We start from the raw sequence: 19,955 nt of genomic DNA on the forward strand, positions 1-19,955 counted from the left end.
CAAAACACTTTGAAAGCTCTGTGTGGGAATGCTCTCTCTCTCCCATATTTATCTGCATGAGGGAATTCAGAAGGGCTCCAAGGGACAAAGCCTCAGCAGCAGCATGGGAAATAGGGCCTGGAAATACACTCTTGTATGTTCCAGATCTCTCTCTCTTAATGAAAATAGTGTTCTGGCTTTAGGAGACAGTGGTTCTCAGCACTCCTGACTTGTGGTGCTGTCCTTTGGCTTCAAAGTCAATCTTCATATGGGCCTGGTGTGAAACTCTATTCCTCACACTGCAAATATTCCCATTGAGTTCAATAGTGTGTTTGCAAAGTAAAATATTACTCACTGTGAGTAAGAGCCATATGATGTGAGACAGCAGGTCTGGCACTAAAACATGTTTTTATATTTTCAGGTGAATATATTCTCACATGTGGGTTTCTTGTTTTGGCCTGCACCTGTTGTGTGTGCAGAGTAGTCCTGCAGAAGAAATGATTGCACAGTTTAGTATTAGATATTCATAATTAAACACATATTGGTTTTACCATCCCATTACTCATTTACATGTGCGAATGCAGGTTAACTGCTTGTGTAACTGCCAGTGAAAATTTGACTATTTCAAAATTTAGCCTTGGTTGTGTTCTGGAGAATTATGCTACAAGTCCATGTTATCTCTTCATTCAGGCTCTCCAGCACTTCAGAAACACAGTATAAACACATGACTCTGATTCACAGGGTAACCCTTCAAAATTGCAGACCTAATGATTATAAATTTCTTTGATATTTAGTGATTGCATCAACATTGTTCATGATAAACACCATTTTATTAATGTGGATGTTACTGGTGTTGTACTTAAGGCTGTCTACTGTAATTAATAGGACCATTAGTTAGTCTTAAGGTGTTATATTTTGCAGTCAACTTCATGTCTTAAAGAGATGAGGAAATTAAATGTATAGAAACTGTTCACTGAATTTTGAAAGCATTTTGCTACTATAAGACTAGCTTGGGGGCGAGGGGAAGGTTGTTTTTCTTCTAAAGAAAAAGAAAAGTTTATGTGAGATATATACATCCTATATACATATACCTCTTAAATCCTAGAAGAAACTTTTTTCCCTTGGACATGTTAATGCACATAATGCTATTCAGTTGTCTTCAAAAGTTAACAGCAAGCCTGAGCTGTTATTACAAGTTTTCCCTGTATAATGCAAAAGATAGTATTATTCATCGAGCTGTTGTGCTGGACTTTGAAGAGTGCTTATCTCCTTGACTGGTCATGTAATTCCATAGCCAAAATCAGTTCTTAGTGTTTTTGAGAAGATCCAGTGATGGATTTCATTTCAAAGGGAAAATTCATTTTTGGATGGGGTGGACAGGACAGTCTTCCAGCTTAGACCACAAGAAACCTCAAAGTGAATAGACTGGCTTTGTGATTTTGATGAATTTTAGATCTGTATTACTCAATATAAAAAGTGTACCCATGTTTTCCTTGATTGGACTTGCTGTGTTTCAGCTCCTAGTGTATTTCAGCAGCAAAACAGGCGATGTGTGCTGAACCTCTCTCATTCCCCATATCTCTTTGTGTTCTTACAGCCTGTGACCTGATGAACCAAGGCATCCTGGCCCTTGTCAGCTCCATTGGGTGCACGTCAGCAGGATCCCTGCAGTCTCTGGCCGATGCCATGCACATCCCGCACCTCTTCATCCAGCGCGCCCCGGCAGGAACGCCGAGGAGCGGCTGCGGGCTCACCAGGAGCAACCGCAACGATGACTACACGCTCTCCGTGCGGCCCCCCGTCTACCTAAATGATGTCATTCTCAGAGTGGTCACAGAATATGCCTGGCAGAAATTCATTATTTTTTACGATAATGACTATGGTAAGTATTTATTTATCAGGGTGGTTTTTGTCAAATCCGTAATCCTGTTGAAAATAGTAGCGTTACGGCTTTATAGTCTTCCAATAGACTATGTTTTGCTTGCCAACATTTATGGTTCTGGCACTATTTTACAGCACCTCAGAGAAACCTATTTCTAAAATCCAACAACATTTACAGGTTTATTTGATAATGTCTTTGTTAGAGTTAGCTGATAAATTAAGAACTTGCATGTTTTTCTATTCTACCCGTGTTTATGAAGCATAAAACATTTTAGCCAGCTCTCTTGTTTTTTTGGGCAGTAGAAACAAAAAATGACAATTCAAAATGCAACATGTAAGCTTTGCATTCTGTAGATTTGTTTATTGTGTGGTGAATCTCTTCTGTTTGCTGGCACATACTTTCTGGCCATAACCTGAAGCGGTGGTGAATATAGGTCAGAGGTTTGGCAAGAACAAGGTGCTAGTCATAAATATAAAACATGCAGAAAGAAGTTCTCAAGAGTGAAGAAGTTGAGGAGGAGGAGGGCTTGGACAAGACAACATTCCCTCTGTTTTGAGTTCATTCTGTATTCCTGAAAGGTGCTGAATTGGTGGTTTTTGTGTGATAGAGTAAGTGTGACACAGATGGCAGTGTCACAAGACTGCACCATCCAGCTCAGTGAATCAGCCAATTTTGGCCCAAATATTTTTTACAGCTGACAGGAGAACTGGAAAGATTTCTCGGGTAGGCTGCATTATCTAACAAATTTAACAATCTTTATTTCTGTTAAAAATTGCTTTGCAACCAGACCTGTTTTCTTCAGATGCATCCAATATTCATAAATAATCATGACTGCCTTGGATGAGCATTTTAAAACTTATGTTCAAAGTTTAATCTTTAAGTTATAGAAAAATGCTCACTTCAGCGATTTACTGTGCATAATATCTGGTTCATTCAGGTCAGGTGTTATTGATTTTTGTTCCCTGCCTACATAATAAATTCTTAAATTAGAAGACTAGAAAGTGATGAATAGGAGAATTCTTCTCTATAACAGAGCAGCACCTAAAACACCAGCCATGGCATAAGGAACACACACACAAAAACTTCTAAAAATAATAATAAAAAAACCCTAAAAATCTCACAGCAGATGATTTTTGCTCAAAAACTGAGTTTGTGTATTTAAATGCCAGGTACCTATGAAGACAACTATAAACTTTTAATTTAAGATGTATCTTTTTTGCATGTATTTTTGAGTTCAAAAGCCTCAAGCAAATTTTATAATTAATATGTTTGAATAATTATATTTGAATATACTGGGTTTAAATTATTCAAGTTTCATTATTTAATTTAAAAATACAGTTTAGACACCATGCTATTTTGTCCTTGATATCTGGGTAAGACCTTCATAATGGTGTGACTTATGTAACACAGATGCCAGCCTGCCTGCAAGGAATTAGTTTCCAAGCAAGAGCTCATTCAGTGACACAACATCCTCAGATGTGACCTGTGGCAAATATTTAGACTCTGTACCAGCCACTCTGGCATTCAGAACTCAGTAGTCAACAAGTAATGCCTTACTAACCAAGAGAGGCTAGTAATCTGACTCTGATTAGTGATCACCATCCCAGACATCAGGACAAGGTGCAAAAAACCCCCAACATTTTGCATTTAGTATATTCTGAGCAGTCTGTCCCCTTTCTAGCCATTTGTGTGGCTTGGGCATTTTGGGGGGGGGCGTGATTTTAGGTTGTTTTTTTTGAGTTGAGGGGTGTGTGTACGTAGTTTGGAATTCATACCATGGATAAAATGATTTTAAATGTAAGCTGATATTTAAATTAACTTACAACTTGGAGTACAGCTATTAGCTGTGCAATGGTACGTTTCTTTAGATTGCATCAAGCAAAATCCTTGATTTCAACAGCCATCCTAGGGCAGCAAGCCATTTCTGTATTCTTTTGCTTCCTACTGTTTCTTTATAAAGATTTTATAAAGATGCTGATTTCATTGATGGTTTCCCTCTCCATTTTTAATAATAAACAGAGCAGAACTTTGAGATCAGCATATCTAACTTGAGGCCTCGCATTCTTTCCTTTGATAACTGGCTCTCCATTTCTTTTTATTGCTCATACTGGAATGCCCATCTAATCCTTTGCTGCCCTGTTTCAGATGAAACCATTGCGTTTCACCATTAGGTTTCAAAACCATTGTGTTTTGCCTGTTCACAATCCTTTGACCTAGTTCTTGATCTATGACAGCAGTTTTTCACAGACAATGATGACATTTTTTGATTAGTAGCCCCTAGAGAGTAATCTTGCCACATTGGTATAAATATTCACAAATTATATCATTTCTCCCCCTTTCCTGCTATTTTATTGATAAACTGAAAAAATTTCTCCTATATTTGCAGTTTGCATTTTCTCTTCCTGGATTCTTTATTGATGGAAGAAGAACTAGCACAGAGAGAGGGATGAAGAAATTAATGGCATGAAAAGAGGAACTAGAATCACTTTTAAGTGAATTACAGAGTGAATATGTCTGAATTCAGTATTTCCCATACTTTGAGCAGCAGGTTGGACAGTATAATGTCCTGAAATTTCATCCAACTCTAATAATTCTGTCATGTGTGAGAAAGCCACTATTTAAATGTGTCTCTAGACATGAAATATTTTTACAAAAGAGAACTGTTCAAGTGTCAGTTGGAATTTTTAAAAAGAGAGTTGGCCCAAGAACTCCAGAAGACCCTGAGGTAGGGAACATGGCCATTATCTTCTGTGCCTATTTTAGAAAGAAGTCAAGACTGGGCATGTAGATATGGGGTAGGAGTCCAGGAATAATCCATCCATGGTCAGCATCAGTGCAGTTCAGGGTGGTTGCAATTTTCTCTGGGAGATCCCAGTCTTGTACCTCAGCTTCCCTGAGAGGTTCCGCTGCAGTGAGACTTATTTTCTCAGCTCATACAGACCTAAAATAAAAATCTTCCTAAAAGCTTTGCTCAGTGTAACTGCTTGCAGCAGTTACTATTAGGCATTTTAATAGAACATTTAGTATTAAAGTAGGTGGGAGTTTGATACCTGCATTAGAATTTATTTCATATTAGGAGCAGATTATTGATATGCTGTGCACAGCTGTCTGTAAAACTGACACCTGTGCAAGCAGCAATTTCTTGCCCTGGTAATATTTTTCATGTGCAGCAATCATTCCTTCTCAAGGTGTGTATCATAACATGAAGTGGTGTCTCCATAGCAGTAAATGACACTTGACAAATAATGGGGATATAGATTCTGGTGCATGTTGATCCCTTTTTTTGTCTCATTCTTGCCATCTTTTTCTGTTATAAAATGTCAAAGCAATAATAGACAGATTCCAGCAACTATCAGAATTTCACTACTTTCCTTTCCAATAAATTATTTTGTGTAGTCATTTAATTGAATTATTTAAAACAAAATACTTTAGTTGTATTACTGAAATTATTTCTAGCAATAATTTTGCTCTGTGCAAGAAAATGGGCCTTTCATATTTAAAACAAATTTTCCTACAGTAAAATTAGGATCTTATCCATAGTACATACTGCACTAAACCAGTTGCCTTGCACATTTCATAAAGGCTTCAAACCTTTATGTGTCAATTTATCAAAATCAAAGGTTTTAAATCCTATCAATACAATTGATTTTGAATTTTATCCTGCAGTCTATCATCGATTGCTTTTCATTTTCACATCAGAGTGTTTTTTGTAATGGAAATGTTTTCTGAGGATTTGAGAATAATATCCCCTATGTTAATCCTACTTAAAAATCTCAAATTTTAATTTGAATCTAAGTAGATGAGTATATTCAGTTTTACTGTTTTAACTCCACTGTACTAACATGTAAATCTTACAAACTTCAAGTCTACTTAAAGGTTCTTTACTGATAAGGGAAGTTAAGTCTTTGAAAGAAGCAATTCTTTCATTAAGTCATAACTAACTGGATGTTGTAAAAGTGAGGTGGAAATGCACTTCTAAAATAATTGACATCTAAGTTTTCGAGTTGTTTCTTTTCTAAGAAATTTGAAGATAGGCTGACTATTTTAAGACAAAACAAATGACGCCTTGATAATTGTAAAAAATCTTATTTTTCTACTCTTCACTTTGTTACACTAAGTAAAGACTCCAGAAAAGACATAGTCTTTTCTAAGTGGTAGAGCCTCCCTAGTAACAAATGTGAAGCCAGCATACAGTTGGAATTTAATTAATAAGTGGGGATGTAAGAAAAAGGAACATCTTAAAGTGAGCAGGCTTAGGTGATATTTGCTGTATTTCATTTGCTGTAATTGTATTTTTAGTGTATAAATTCATATGAACTCTTGAAAATCAGAACAAGTTGCTTTACCTTGCATTCTTCAAGCATGATCTAGAGCAAATGCCAGTGCTATCAGTCCCCTTGTATTGAGTGCATTTTTTTCCTTCTGGTAAGACAAGTTAGGGCCTGTCCAGGACATGAAATCTCATTTTGTTTAGGAAAATTTAATACATGGATATTAAAAGCATTCAAGAACAATTCTGCACTTCTTCAAAGGCTGTTAAACAGAGTCTTCTTGCAGAGATAAAGAGTAGGCGGCATGAAATGCAGCAGAATTATGCAGCAGACTGATGCCTTTCTCAAACTGCTATTAAAATTACTATCCACACAGCATGTAGAAGCCAAATCATTTGAGCAGCCAAATCAGCTCCTACTCACTTCATTCTTGACTGCTCAGCTCAACGTGTAGGATCTTTGTGCAGAGGGGATTTGTGCATCTCCTCCTCACAAGCAGATGTAGAGACTGGGAGGCTCCTCCTCTTGTCTGAATTCCTCCTTAGGTGCATCAGCACCCTTTCAGTGAAGGCATTTTGAGATTGTACACTGTAAATGTATAATTTATCCCTCTGGAGATTGCCAAGTTTGGATTTATAAAAAGAATCACTGCCATCTGTAAACACTTTGAGCAAGTTTGCCAAGTTATTAATATTTATGGTTTCAAACAGCAAATCCTACCTGATCCACAGACTGGCCCATGACAGTGGCCAGTCACAACATGAACAAGACACATTTCATGGAATGAAATAGTCATTTGAGACCAGCATGTGTGAGCCCGGGCCATATGGGCAGAGTGATTGAGCTGCAGTCCCCGCACACTGTTGGGTTTTATCTCTGTGGTGTATCAACAAGGGAGAAGCTTTTGCAATTTGTGTTTTACTCCTGGGCAGTTTACAGCTTACTGTATTTTTCAGGAAAAAAATGTAGATACTTTTCTGTAGTGGTAAATTCTTTATGAAGGAATCAGTCAATCACTGCAAGAACATAGTTGTGAATCTCGTGCAATTTACAGTGTAGGTATCTCTGCATTTCTAAGATGAAAGACAAAGTTGAGCTGTTTGGAAACATTTATTTTTAATGTTTTGTTGCTGCTAAAGTGGATAGAAAGATTCTGCTATCTTCCCATTGAAAGGCTGAGGGAATAAGACTTTTTCTGGAGAATTAATTTTATCTTCATCCCAATTCTTTTATTGTGGTGATATTAACATTTTAAAACCCTTCTGTATTTTTCATTAAAAGAAAAAAAAATCTTTTTTTTTTCTTTTAATATAAAATTAAAACCCCACTTCTCTTTCCTGGTTTTTGGCCTAACCTTGTGCATTTCATCCCAGCATGCTTTTGGTATGCAGCCATCACTGGAGATCTATGAAATATTTACCGATTCCAGAAGTAAGATATCTTTCCTTACAGTTTTTTGACCTTCCAACTAATACTGCAAATATTTGGCAATGGATATTTGCCATTCCCTTAGGTGTTATTTTAATTTTAACTTTTGTAAAGAAGAGAGAAAAAGCAAGCTTTAAGGCTATGAAGGGGATTTGCTCTGTGAGGCTGAAGGAGGCATTCCCACAGGAAACAGAAGTTGTTGAAGAATTGTCAAGACTTGGCTGGAGCAAAAGGGAGGAGGTTAGCAGTAAGAGACTTTAGTGGGCACCTGTCTTGAAAAACTTCCTCATGGATCTCCCTTCTTGCTCCTTTATCAAATACAGGGGTTTCAGATTATTTCCACACAAGGAAAGGATGAAGGCAGCAGTGTGAGGTACCTGGCCAGTAGAAGGTGTCTCAAGCTCAGTTTGAGAGAGGATTTTGCAGAAAGAGACAAAATAAAATAGAATCTTAAGGCGAGCGCAGTGACATTTGCATTATGGAGAAGTTCAGCCTAAGTAAACAAGTCTGTGAAACTATGAAGATAAAAGAGGATTATCCCCATCCCTACCCCAGAAAGGCAGTAGTTTTCAAATAAATTTGGAAATTTAGAATTGGAGTGCTGTTCCTGAAAGATCCCAGCAAAACAAGGGTTATACCTGAAATCTGAAAGGCTGAGCTGCTTGCAGAAGGGCTACCCTCCTGCATTTCAAAAGGGGTACTCTCTATGTATACATACATACTCTCTATGTATGGGCCCCAAATTCCCAGTATTTCCTTTAAAATCAGTATAAAATAAGTGGTCCTATGGATCTCTTTCCTGCACATATGTTTTCCAGAAATAAATATGATGACCACTTACATAGATGTGCTTGAAACCATAACATTTTCTAATCGTTTTAAGTTTTAATGCAAGTTTAATAAAGACTCATAAAAGAATCATGCTCTCTTTAATCGATTGCAAATGCTTATAATTACCCTGAGGCTGTTTTCAGCTGCTTGATGACTGTAATATTCTCAAGTCTGTCTCCAGACAGTCTTAAAACTGTTTATTACTCATCTGGCTCTTTGCCAGCTTCCCGTACTCATTTGCTTCACTGTGCCTTCAATAAACATGTAATTAATTCAGGCTTATTACTGAACCTTTTTTCTTTCCCATTAGTATTTATTACGTCATTCAGATAAGGAAAGGAGCATTAATTTTCATCTGTGTAACTTTAGTGTGTCAGGTGAGAACTTCTGTCACAACTTGCATGTGCTGATTGACTTTACCACTGCAAATTGAGTACATCATTTGGGTGACCCTAAAATGATTCAACTTCTGAATTATTTTATGAAGTTTCTCTAGTGGAAAAGTGGGCGTGCTTCTACTTTTCAGCCACAGAACACTTGGAGGGATGTATTGCAGGAACTATAAGGGAATATGTCAGAAGATAAGAGAGTTTGTCACTCCTTCATGTTGCAGTCCTTAGGGAGGGGATGGGTAAAGTGTTCAAAGGTTTTTCCTGACAGTCCCGTCTTGTGTTAGCAAGCTGGGGCCAGAATGAAACTGTGGGTGTTCTCCCAATATCTGTGCAGTGGGAAAAATCTGTAAATTAGGTGTTATTTTGAGGTTTTGCAGAGGTACAAGATTTCATTTGTAGATGCAGCCTGCATCAGAAGAACGGTGATTTATTTAAAGAATAATTGAATACCCGAAGCTTGTACTGATATCTGCCACTGTTTGCTAAATATTTTTCAACTCTAAAGACATTGCTCTGTCTTCTCAGAAGTATTAAAATTAAGTTTGTAAGTTTATGATTTGGCAGCTAAATAAATGAACAGTAATCAAATTAGGAAACTTTTGAGAGAAGTCATTTTTGCACATTGAATTGAAGAAATTGTATCACCATTGGGAAAAAAAAAGCATTAATTTGGCACAATAACATCATAAATTTAAATTAATATCATAAATTGAAAAGCAAACTTGTCTGTGAGAGTTTTAACCAGTCAAGAAAAAGAAGAAGAAGAGAGACAGGAAAGAGCTAGAAAATATTTATAGCAGTATTCCTAAATCTTAGCTTATCAGCTTCACTTTTGTAGGTTATGTTCTTCACATCACCAGTTCACTCATAAAATATTCCTCATTCTATACTGTAAAGTTTTAATCAACTGGCAATGTTATTTGGGAAGAGATTGATACAGAGTCAGAGAACAGTTTGTCGTAAGGAAGTTTATAACACACATCAGTCATGGAATGGTTTGGGCTGGAAGGGGCCTTAGGAACCATTCAGTTCCAGTGCCCTGCCATGGGCAGGGACACCTCCACTAAACCAGGTTTCTCAGAGCCCCATCCAACCTGACCTTGAACACCTCCAGGGATGGGACATCCACAGCTGTGGCCCACCTGTGGCAGTGCCTTACCACCTTCAAAATCAAGAATTTCTTCCTAATGTCTAATCCAAATCATCCCTCTTTCCTTTTGACCTCATTACTCCTCCTTCTATCACTATAGTTCCTGGGGCAGAGTCCTTCTGGCCCCCCTGTAGCCCTCCCTCAGGTACTGGAAGGTTGTTATGAGATCTTCACACAAGCTTCTCCTCTGCAGGTTGAACCCCAACTTTCTCAGCCTGTCAAATATTCACAAATTATTCGCTGCAAGGACATTTTCTTTGTTGTTCTTTACTCCATCTCCCTGGAAGGAGATGCACAGTTCCTCATGCTCATGAGAACCAACAGGGAGTAGCTGTGAGTTATAGAGCAGAGCTGGTGAATTGTACAGACAGACTTGTAAAAAAAAAAAAATATATATATAGAGTTGCAATTTAATAAAGACTTTTATCTACACAGAAATATAAAGGTCTGTCATACAGGATTTACACATAATTTTTTAAGTTTGGCATGACTTGAAGGCACTAGACAGGGAAAATTCATTTCTTTGCAAGAGGTTATTTCACTCAAAGGCAACCCATAGAAGCCTTTTGGAAATCTCAAATGCAAACTGTAGTCAAAAGGGAATTGAATGAAGAGATAGAAAGCGGGTTATACAGTCAACAGTACATGGATGGAATATATTGCCATGTCAGCCTTCACCAGTGATCACAATCTGACTTCCTTTCTATTTTTTAAGTTACAGTGACAGCAGATACTCTGAAGGATTAGTTCTAGCTTCATTCTTATTTATCTTTTTTATTCTTTGCTTTTTCCCTCTTTCTTTCCAATCAAAAAAAAAAAGGAAAAAAAGAAACTCAAAGGAAGCATCTTATGTCAAGCCTCAGTAAGGTTCAAAACTGAAGTCATGCAGGATTTGAAACCTGCAACTGTTCATATCTTCCCCCTAATACAGATTCAGCTCCTCAAGACTATCTGTACTGGTTTTTCTTATTTAAAGAATAATTTCTAATAACCCATAATGTGACACAAAAGTAACTAATGTAAATGACATTTGAATGAACCTTTAAAATAGGGATTATATAAACATTTAACTAGTCCTAAAATAGTTCATATCAAACACCAAGAATTGAAATCACCTGCTTATATTTTAACTTGAAATGGAAATGTCTTCAAAAAAAGAAAAAAGTAAACCAGAATTTTTTTTTCTTTTTTCTCAGTTCAGTGATACTAAAAAAATTGAGACAAATTGGTGTCTTCTTTTTTATGTGTAAAATTTCAGAAAAGTGCAAATAAGGGGGAAAAGACCCCAGTCATTTGTGCCATTTACAAATGTTCAGTTTCTCCCAAGATATATGCCCACTTCTTAAGCTGAAGAAATTCTGATAATATAAATGAGATTTTGTATGTAATTAAGAATTTGGGCTTTAATTTATTTCTCATGAGTTTGAACTACTGCTATATTCTCTGAAGTTATATCATCTACCTGAAATTGCTCAAGTAACTTGTCCTTAGCTCCAAAATGACAATATGAAAGAGCTGGGATGATTTTTTTTTATAATTAATTTTAATTCGGAGGTACAACAAATTACATATAAGGTGGTTAATGTGAGGGAATCCCACTGCTGGGAAAGTAAAATGAAGGACTGTTACTCAATCATCCTGCTAAATTGTTATTTTCCTTTGTCTGGATCTTAACCATGTTAATAGAGATCAGCATGTGCAGAGGAATGCAAACACTTTGCACAAGTCTTTACACTGAGCAGGGGCACCATCAGAGTCCAGCTGGAGCTGCACACCTCCCTAGTGTACAGTGCATTACCACAGTTAATAGTTGCTGTCATGTTAGCCAGTGTTGTGGAAGAAGGAAATCACTGTGGTAGATTGTAAAGCTGTTCTTGATAAGAATTTGAACAGTGTTATTTGTTATACAATGGCTTTTCTCATCATCTGTACAAATAAAGTGGTCTTTTGTGCAGATCAGCCAGTGAATATTTATGGCAGGCACATTCACCTTTAGCTCCACAGCTGAATCAGTTGGTATTTATCAGCCAGATACTCTGAGGAGAATGTTCTCACATCTGAAATGCCATCAGAGGGAGGATGAGCTAATGACTGTAAGCCAGGCTTGAGATAACAGAAGTGCACAGTGAGGGCCTTGTGATTTAGGTGGAACACAATGATACAGGTGGATGGATTAATTTATTACCATTAGTGAATAGTGCCATCTTTCTCATCTCCTGATAATAGTGTGAGCTGAAAAAAAAAAAAAGCAAAAGCTTTGCATCTACTTGTAGATGTTTCTTTTTAATAAGGGTGTAAGAGGTGCTTTAGCTTATGAGTTATTTAGTATTTGCCGTTCATTTTATTCAAGTTGTAAAATCCTTGCTGCATATGCATCCTGGTATTCCTGTATGAAATGCCTGAAAACCAGCATATTTTGTTCTAGGATGCCCTGATTATTAGGCTTTCTGCAAAATGGATTAGGGGACTTATTCCCTCTGTATAAAACAGAGATGGCAAAGGAAAGTTATGTGGGACCAGAGAGAGCAGTGAGATGAGATCTGGTCCCATGATTAAACAAAGCCTTGTGCAAGAATCATAGAATGTTCTGAGTTAGAAGGGACCCATAGGCTCATTGATGTCCCACTCCTGGCCCTGCTCTGAACAGCCCCACAAGTCACACCATGTGCCTGAGCTTTTCCACTGAATGGTTCTTATGGTTTATGTTAGGTCTGGGTGCTCCTGACAGGCTGCTCATTTAAGAAGATTTAGACCCATAGTCTGTGAAGTGCACTTTTCCTGAGCATGCTCTGTATTTAAGATACTCACATGTTTCTTGTGCTTTCTTCAGTGTCAAAAAGATTCAGTGAGAAGAAGGTGTGTGAGTTCATGCTTCATTTCCTAAATTCTTAGATGGTAACTGACGCAATAATGGCAAGTTTGGTGAAGCTGTCACCTGAGTGCAGATCTCAGCTGGAGCAGTGTTATACTAAATACCTGCAATTGAATATATCAGCCAGGTCTGCAGAGCTTCAGAGGCTCTGGGCCTGGAGCTCTCCTCTGCAGGAGGCTCTGAGCACAGCCAGGCTGGTGTGCCCAGTGCCAGACCAGCTGTGCACCACCACTGCAGCCAGGAGACCTCCCTGTAGGCCTCTGCCTTGTGACATAGTTTTGTATGCCCAGGAAGGACATTTCCAACAGAGACCTTGATAAATTTTTCTTGCTTTGTTTATTAGCATTTGCAGGCCAACTTCACAGCCTCTTAAATTGAGAATAGTTTTGGTTATAAGGAGAATGTTTGGAAATGCTTCTTTTACATTACCAGCCAGGTTTAACCCTCTAGATGATGCTGACTACAGAAGGGTACTCTGTTCTTGTGCACACGTGTAGACTGGAAGTGATGGCTGTTCAGTAAAAAACAGGAAATGCAATGCTAAATAATAGTGGCATTGAGCTGGGAGACGAGGTAGCAACTTTGTCTTTAGCATTGATCTGTTTCTACATGCTAACTTTGGCTTTGATCACTAAGGAGGATAATTAATACTGGTGATAATGGGAAAACTCTTCTGGATTTCTGGCAATGACTGTGCCTCATCTGATTTAAATAGAAAGTAGAAATGTGACTTCTGGCTGGGCAACAGGTTGGTTGGCGAGCAAATTCAGGGTAAGAAACACCTGTGTTCCAGACATGAACAGTCTTGTGTCTCCTCAGTAAAGCCATCTGTGCCACAGGTTGCTTGCCAGATTTTTCTGCAGAAGGAGTTGATCTATTAGAAAGATGATTCCACAGTTCGGCGTGGATATGTGCCACTTGCAGACAATCCACGCAGGAAAGATAATGCTGCCCATTCAGTGGCAGCATCTGTTCTTTGGCACACACTTTGAATATGATCACTGCTAGTGACTCACTGCTGAAATATTGGAAGCACCATCATGATTTAAATAGTATTTAAATTGCAGGGTGTTTTTATGTGCTTTCTGCTGTTTCACAGAAGCAGGTGAGCGCCACCAATACCTCTATTCTGCTAAGGGTAAGCTGAGGTATAACCACAGTCTGTATTTATTTCCTGCCCATGTCTCTGTGTTGTACCCATGCCAAAGACAGAAGTAATAAAGAAGTAGGAATCCTGGTTTGGTACATTTTCCATTAGAATGTTGGTGTTTTCCTAATAGCATGTCACACACATGCAATACGATTGGCACAGTCACCTAAAAAATGTAGAGAATTGTGGTGTTGTGAGGTCCCCAGGATGAGGTGCGAGATGAGAATTTGACTCCGTGTTCTCAGAAGGCTAATTTATTATTCTATTCTATTCTAGGCATGATACACTAAAACTATACTAAAGAAAGAGGACACATCAGAAGGCTTAACAGGAATGATAATGAAAGCTAGTGAGTGACTCCTCAGAGTCCAACACAGCTGATGGTGATTGGTCATTAATTAAAACAATTCACATGAAACCAATCAAAGATGCACCTGTTGGTAAACAATCTCCAGACCACCTTCCCAAGTAATCAGATAATTATTGTTTTCATTCTTTTTTTGAGGCCTCTCAGCTTCCCAGGAGAAAATCCTGGGCAAAGAGGATTTTTCAGAAAATATCATGGTGACAGAGAATAATACTGAATCTCTTTTGTCCCATCATTTAGTGAAGAATCAATATAATGGTTTCATTGTTTATATGCAGATCTTCGTGGCAAAGAAAACCATTTGATCCTATAATCTGACTTCTGGGTCAATGCAGAATATCAATCAATAACTCCAGTGTGTTTATAAACTCAGATCAAATTACATTATGTCCTTGTTTTGAAAAAGGACCAATGAAACTTTGTTTGGAGGTTCCTGCTCACCTGTTCTGGTGCCAGAAATATATGGATTTATAGGACAGATTTTAAGTCCTTATAAAGGCATTCATAGGCCAAGTAAATTTTCTTCCTGGTATTTTGACAGCATATTTAGATCCCATCTACATTTATATGCTCCTTGTGATTTTGACTCATACTGACTTATGATTTTAACTTCAACTGGTCAGTTTTACCCATCATATGATTTAATTAGTCTGGATCCTCAGTAATCCTCAGAGTGTGTGAGCCTCAGGAAGTTTAGAATGAAGGGGTTAAAATAGAAAGAATTTCTTCTATCATTTGCATAAAACTAGACATATTTGTAGCACTTCAAATAATCTTGTTGGTATTTAAAGTGCCAAAAATTTCTAACATCTCTGATTAGATTGAATCTAATTTTCCTGATTTAGATATTAAATAGAAGCTGTAATTAGTATCTGATTCTCTTATGGAACTTTATTTTTAGGGCATGCATGTATTTTATTCACAGTTAAACTATCGTACAAGTGTTTAGTGATACTGATATTTTGGCAGTGTCTAGAGAGTGAAGTTTTGGTGATGAATGTCTAACATAATAGCTTAAATGCCTAAAATACCATTTCTTTCCAGTTCATGGTATTTTGGAGCTCTAGACAGGAGACCCAGCTTGGTGATTGTGATGGACTTCCAGGACTAACCCTGTTGAGTTACTCTTGAATACTGTTTGATTACAAGCTGCTGTATGTACAAGATGCTTCATAATTTGAAGCATCTCAGTAAACTGGGGCTGGAGGAGAATATTAGCATATTCTGTAATATTCTCTAGTGAGTTGATGCCTGCTGGATGTAGGCAGGGCATTTTTTCTCCTGTGCAGCTGAACTTTGTTTTCCTAATATTACTGTTTGTGGCACCCCCCAAGAGCAGGGGGCAGGGGAAGTTGGTAGGTCAGGACAAAAATCTGAGTAGCCATGCTGTTGTGAAAGTCTAATTGGAAGCTTTCTCAACTATAAGATGTCTCATGCAGACACATAAGAAGCCTGTAGCTTCAGGTCTGACCATTCTTCTGGAAAATGAGTGACTGAGACAAGAAAATTCTGAGGAATTCCCTCAGAGGCTGGATCTAGGACTATGCATCAAAGGGAGACCAGATTGAGTATTCTAATGGGAGAAATATTTTCTGGTGGATTTTAACCACAAATGCCCTCCTAAACCTGAGGAACCTTTATTTTTTTTTTTTTTTTGAAGAAATGTTTGAAGAAAGAAATTTCTACAGAAATTTCTGTTTATGTGGCATTGCTGATCTCCTTCCTTTTGCTCTTTTCCCTTTCCCGTAGTGTGTGTTTCAGCTGGTGTGTGTTGTGTTGACTGCAGGGCTGCTTCTTTCTCCCCCAACTGAGAGCAGTTGGGTGTGTGGGAGGCTTGCATGCCAGGAGGGAAGGAGGGATGTCCTGCTGAGTGTCCTCTGGGACAGCAGGTCACAGTGACTGCTGGAGGGGACAGTCACAGTGGGCAGCTGCTGGCTTAGCTCCTGAAAACAGCCTGAGCATCTGCAGTGGTGACTAGGGGTCAGATAGTGAGGGCTCAGTGAGGCTGAAGAGATTTTCCTGAGGTCCAGGAGGCCCTGATCTGACTTGTGAAGTCATTGAATGGTTTTAATTTTTAAACATAAATATTGGAGTTTTAGTTAAAGCCATCCAAAAGAGCAAAGGGAAATAAAAAGTCAAGCATGCTTGTGAAATTCAGTGCTGGAAAAAGCTCTTCCAAAGTCTTGGGCCAGCTAGAGGCAGCATAAAAATGTGAAGATTACCCAGACATTTCAGTTTGGTAGACTATAAACGTGTTACAAGCCAGGTAGTAAACTCAGTCAGCATTTTGCTGATCAAGTCTTCCTTTCTACATCATTCTTAAAGAAGGGTTTACCCAGAGTGAGCCAAAAAAGCTGTACAGGAGCAGTTTGCTGGGGAAAATTTACTAAACTCAGCCAGTTGTATGAGATGAGACCAGACAGTGTCATTGCAACAACTGTATATGTGGCTTTTATTTTGTTTCTGAAGAAAATAAATAGTTGTGAAGTTTAGAACAACATTAAGAGTTTTTTATGAGTGAACTGCCCAAGTTTCACTTAGATACATCAAGCTACATAGCATGGATGACATAGTTTTGAGTTTCACAAAAGAAAACAATCTCCTTCCTGCCTTTCTCATCCTCAGTTCTCCTCCAACAACCCTTGCCTGAAGGAAGAAGTGTGTGATGGTCACCATGGTCTCATTGCCCTATATGGATTTTAGTGTGAAAGTCCTTTAAGAGAGATTAGGAACAAGTGTGATAATTGAATGGCCAAATTAGGAAAATTTCCAAAAGTGTTTGTAGATTTTTTTTCTAATGGCTGTTTTGGACAGTAGCTGTTTTGTGGCCATTCTTTCTCCGTCTTAGTACTTCAAGAACTGCAATGAGCATAGCTCAGGAAGAGCTTTAATGAATGTTAACAGAAAGCCTGTAGGGATCTGCCTGACGAAGTTTCTGTGAGATAAATGGAACAGTAACTTATGTCTGTTTTTCCATGTACCAATTAATATCTTGTTTGCCTTCTCCTTTTTCTAGATATCCGTGGAATACAAGAATTTTTAGACAAAGTATCTCAACAGGGAATGGATGTAGCATTACAGAAAGTAGAAAACAACATCAATAAAATGATCACAGGGCTCTTTGCCTCTATGAGAATAGAAGAACTGAACCGCTACCGGGATACCCTGAGACGGGCCATTCTCATCATGAACCCTTCCACAGCCAAATCGTTCCTCACAGAGGTATGTCTTTTAATGATAGGTTAGCTTCTTGTTTTGCTGACCAAGATCACAGTGACCTGTCAAAAAGTATAGTTTATTTGACTTCATAATGGTAATAAAAATACTCAGGTAAGCCCCCCCCAAGTAAAAGTTCAAATATTCTCTATTCAAAGATCAGCATGCAAGGGTGTTTACTCATGTTCCTAAATGTGCATGTACATTTAAAGAGAGAACAAATAAAACCTCATCTTGCATGAGCAAAAGCATTTAGGAACTATACAGAAGAATTACCCCTCAGACTTCTGTTTGAAGCTCAAAGGTATTGTATTGCCATTGTGACCCACACTACTGAAATATTTACAATTGAAAGTTTTCGTATTTAGAGAAATATATATCTTATATATGTATTTGTGGATAAAATGTATTTATCTAATAGAAATTCTATTCTTTTACATAAAATGATGTTGATATTGTGAGGCTTTTGTGCCAATGAATAGTAGTGAGAAGTAGTGGAATATATGGAAAATTTGAATTGCATGAAGAGTTTGAGGTGATAGTCTAAAGTCATGGTTTCAAGCAATATGGACCAGATTTTCAAAAGGTTCTTAGGGATTTAGAGACAAAAGACCTGCACATTGCATTTTACCATAAGTTGTGCAATCTTTTTAAATGAGTGGCATGGTTCTTTTTACATGGCACTGTGCCGTGTTTCAAATGTGGTTTTGCATGCGTGTATATTCTTCTTTATCAACCAGAGCTTAAAAATCTGTTTTGTTCCGTAGAAATACACGTTCTCTCTTCAATAATTTATCTTTGGATCTGTTTCTAACTTGCATTACTTTTCTTCTGTACTTAGCTATTACCTTGGTCTTGAGAAATTCAAGCTTAAAACCTACTTCTGCATAAAAAATACTGTGTATCCAGTCTCAAGTGAATGCCTTTTAGAAACGTTAGCTAGAAGTTGGCTTTCTTGCTTTCTTTTTCAAAGTTTTGTTTGCCCTTCGTTTGTTTTGGCTGGGTGTTTTACTGTCCTCATTACACACTTGAAGCTTGCTAATCGTGAGTAATGAGGGTCTGCTGTTCTATCTAAGTGTGTGTAGTGCTTCATAAGGTTTAAACAACTTGTAGGCATATTTTGATTGTTCTTCAGTGTTTTCATCACCCATGTCACAAGCGTTTTATTTTTTGGTAAGATGCATTATCAGATATTTAACATTGCGACTTCAAAGACGAATAGTTGGGAGCTCAAACTACTATAACTCAGCAAAACAAAACTCCTGCTTTGTTCTTACAGAGAAACACTTTTTAAAAGAAGATACATTTTATCTCTTTTTTTACATACTTGGGCATAGTAACAAAGTCATTGTCATCTTTTGAAGCTGTTGCCAAGAAAGTAAATTTACTTTAGAGTTCTTACTTTGGCATTGGCCACTCAAGAATTCAAAAACCAAAAGACCAGTAAGAAAAACAACAAAACCAAATCCTTAATCCCCCTCCCACCAAAACAATTCCTGTATTAAACACCAAAAAAATCCTAAAAAACAAGACGCTCATAATGTTTCTCCTTTTGTGGTGTCTGTAAGTCTACCAGGGAAGATCATTTTCTTCTTCTGCAACTGTGGTTCAAAGACTCTGACATCAGCTCCATATTGCAGGTTTTTTCCAGGATAGCAGCATTTATTTGGAGTATAATATGTGACTGGTAAATTTACAGGAGCCTCTTAATAAGAAGGGTTACTCAAATAGAAATGTGATTATTGCCATAGCTTATTTATGCTAGTGAGAGGAAATGAACTAAACAAGTGAGCTCCAACACAAAGTCTTTGCAAAAGAAGTTTGCAGGGGTTGTTTTTCCAGTGGATATTAAAAACTGTTATTTTGAGTCAAACCAGCAGCTGTTCTATAGGGGCAAAGAAATGATAAAGCTCTATGGACTGCCAGTGGGCAAAGATATTCCTAAACAATTTAATGATCTTGCTGTTTCCAAAACCTGTGCCTTGTGCATGGTCAGTTTAGGTGGGAAATTCAGCATAACCTAGTGGATTTAGCTTGTAAACCTTGTGATTATAATAAGAAAAAACTGCATATGCAGAAAAGCCCTTTGGGCTTTTTCTGCCCAGTAGAAGTTTTTGGCTGCCTCGCTGGATTCAGCTGTCTGCTTCTCTCCCCAGACCTCACATAATCTCTGCTGCTTAGTCCCTTCTTAGATGACTGCTCTGGCTGAACCCTGTCATTGTTCAGCTGAGAAGAGGGTTCATTCACTCTGCAACAGCTGTAGTAAGCGTGGTCTTGATTACTATGCAAGTAACAACTATTGCAGAGTAAATAGTCAGACACTGGCCTGTGTAAATAAGCAGTCTGTAAACTGGAGTTTGCTTGTGTAGAATTTATCTTTGTTCAGACTCTTTGAAATTCAGTGTTTGAAATATTTT

The 19,955-nt window shown here is 37.8% G+C and overlaps 1 protein-coding gene across 6 annotated transcripts in view; it reads left to right on the forward strand.

Moving 5' to 3' along the window:
- The window catches only part of GRID2 (glutamate ionotropic receptor delta type subunit 2), a 679,311-nt gene that overhangs the window by 394,100 nt on the left and 265,256 nt on the right, over positions 1-19,955 (forward strand). For all 6 annotated transcript variants that reach the window (XR_012580377.1, XR_012580376.1, XM_005484610.4 and 3 more), the window contains exons 3-4: positions 1,577-1,861; positions 17,339-17,544. Coding sequence is in view for 4 of the 6 variants with exons in the window: in XM_005484610.4 (XP_005484667.1) it covers positions 1,577-1,861; positions 17,339-17,544 (491 nt within the window). In the remaining 2 variants the exon portion in view is untranslated. The remainder of the gene's footprint in view (positions 1-1,576; positions 1,862-17,338; positions 17,545-19,955) is intronic.

The sequence above is a fragment of the Zonotrichia albicollis genome, chromosome 5, assembly GCF_047830755.1.
Source record: "Zonotrichia albicollis isolate bZonAlb1 chromosome 5, bZonAlb1.hap1, whole genome shotgun sequence".
In the NCBI taxonomy this organism is placed as follows: Eukaryota; Metazoa; Chordata; class Aves; order Passeriformes; family Passerellidae; genus Zonotrichia; species Zonotrichia albicollis.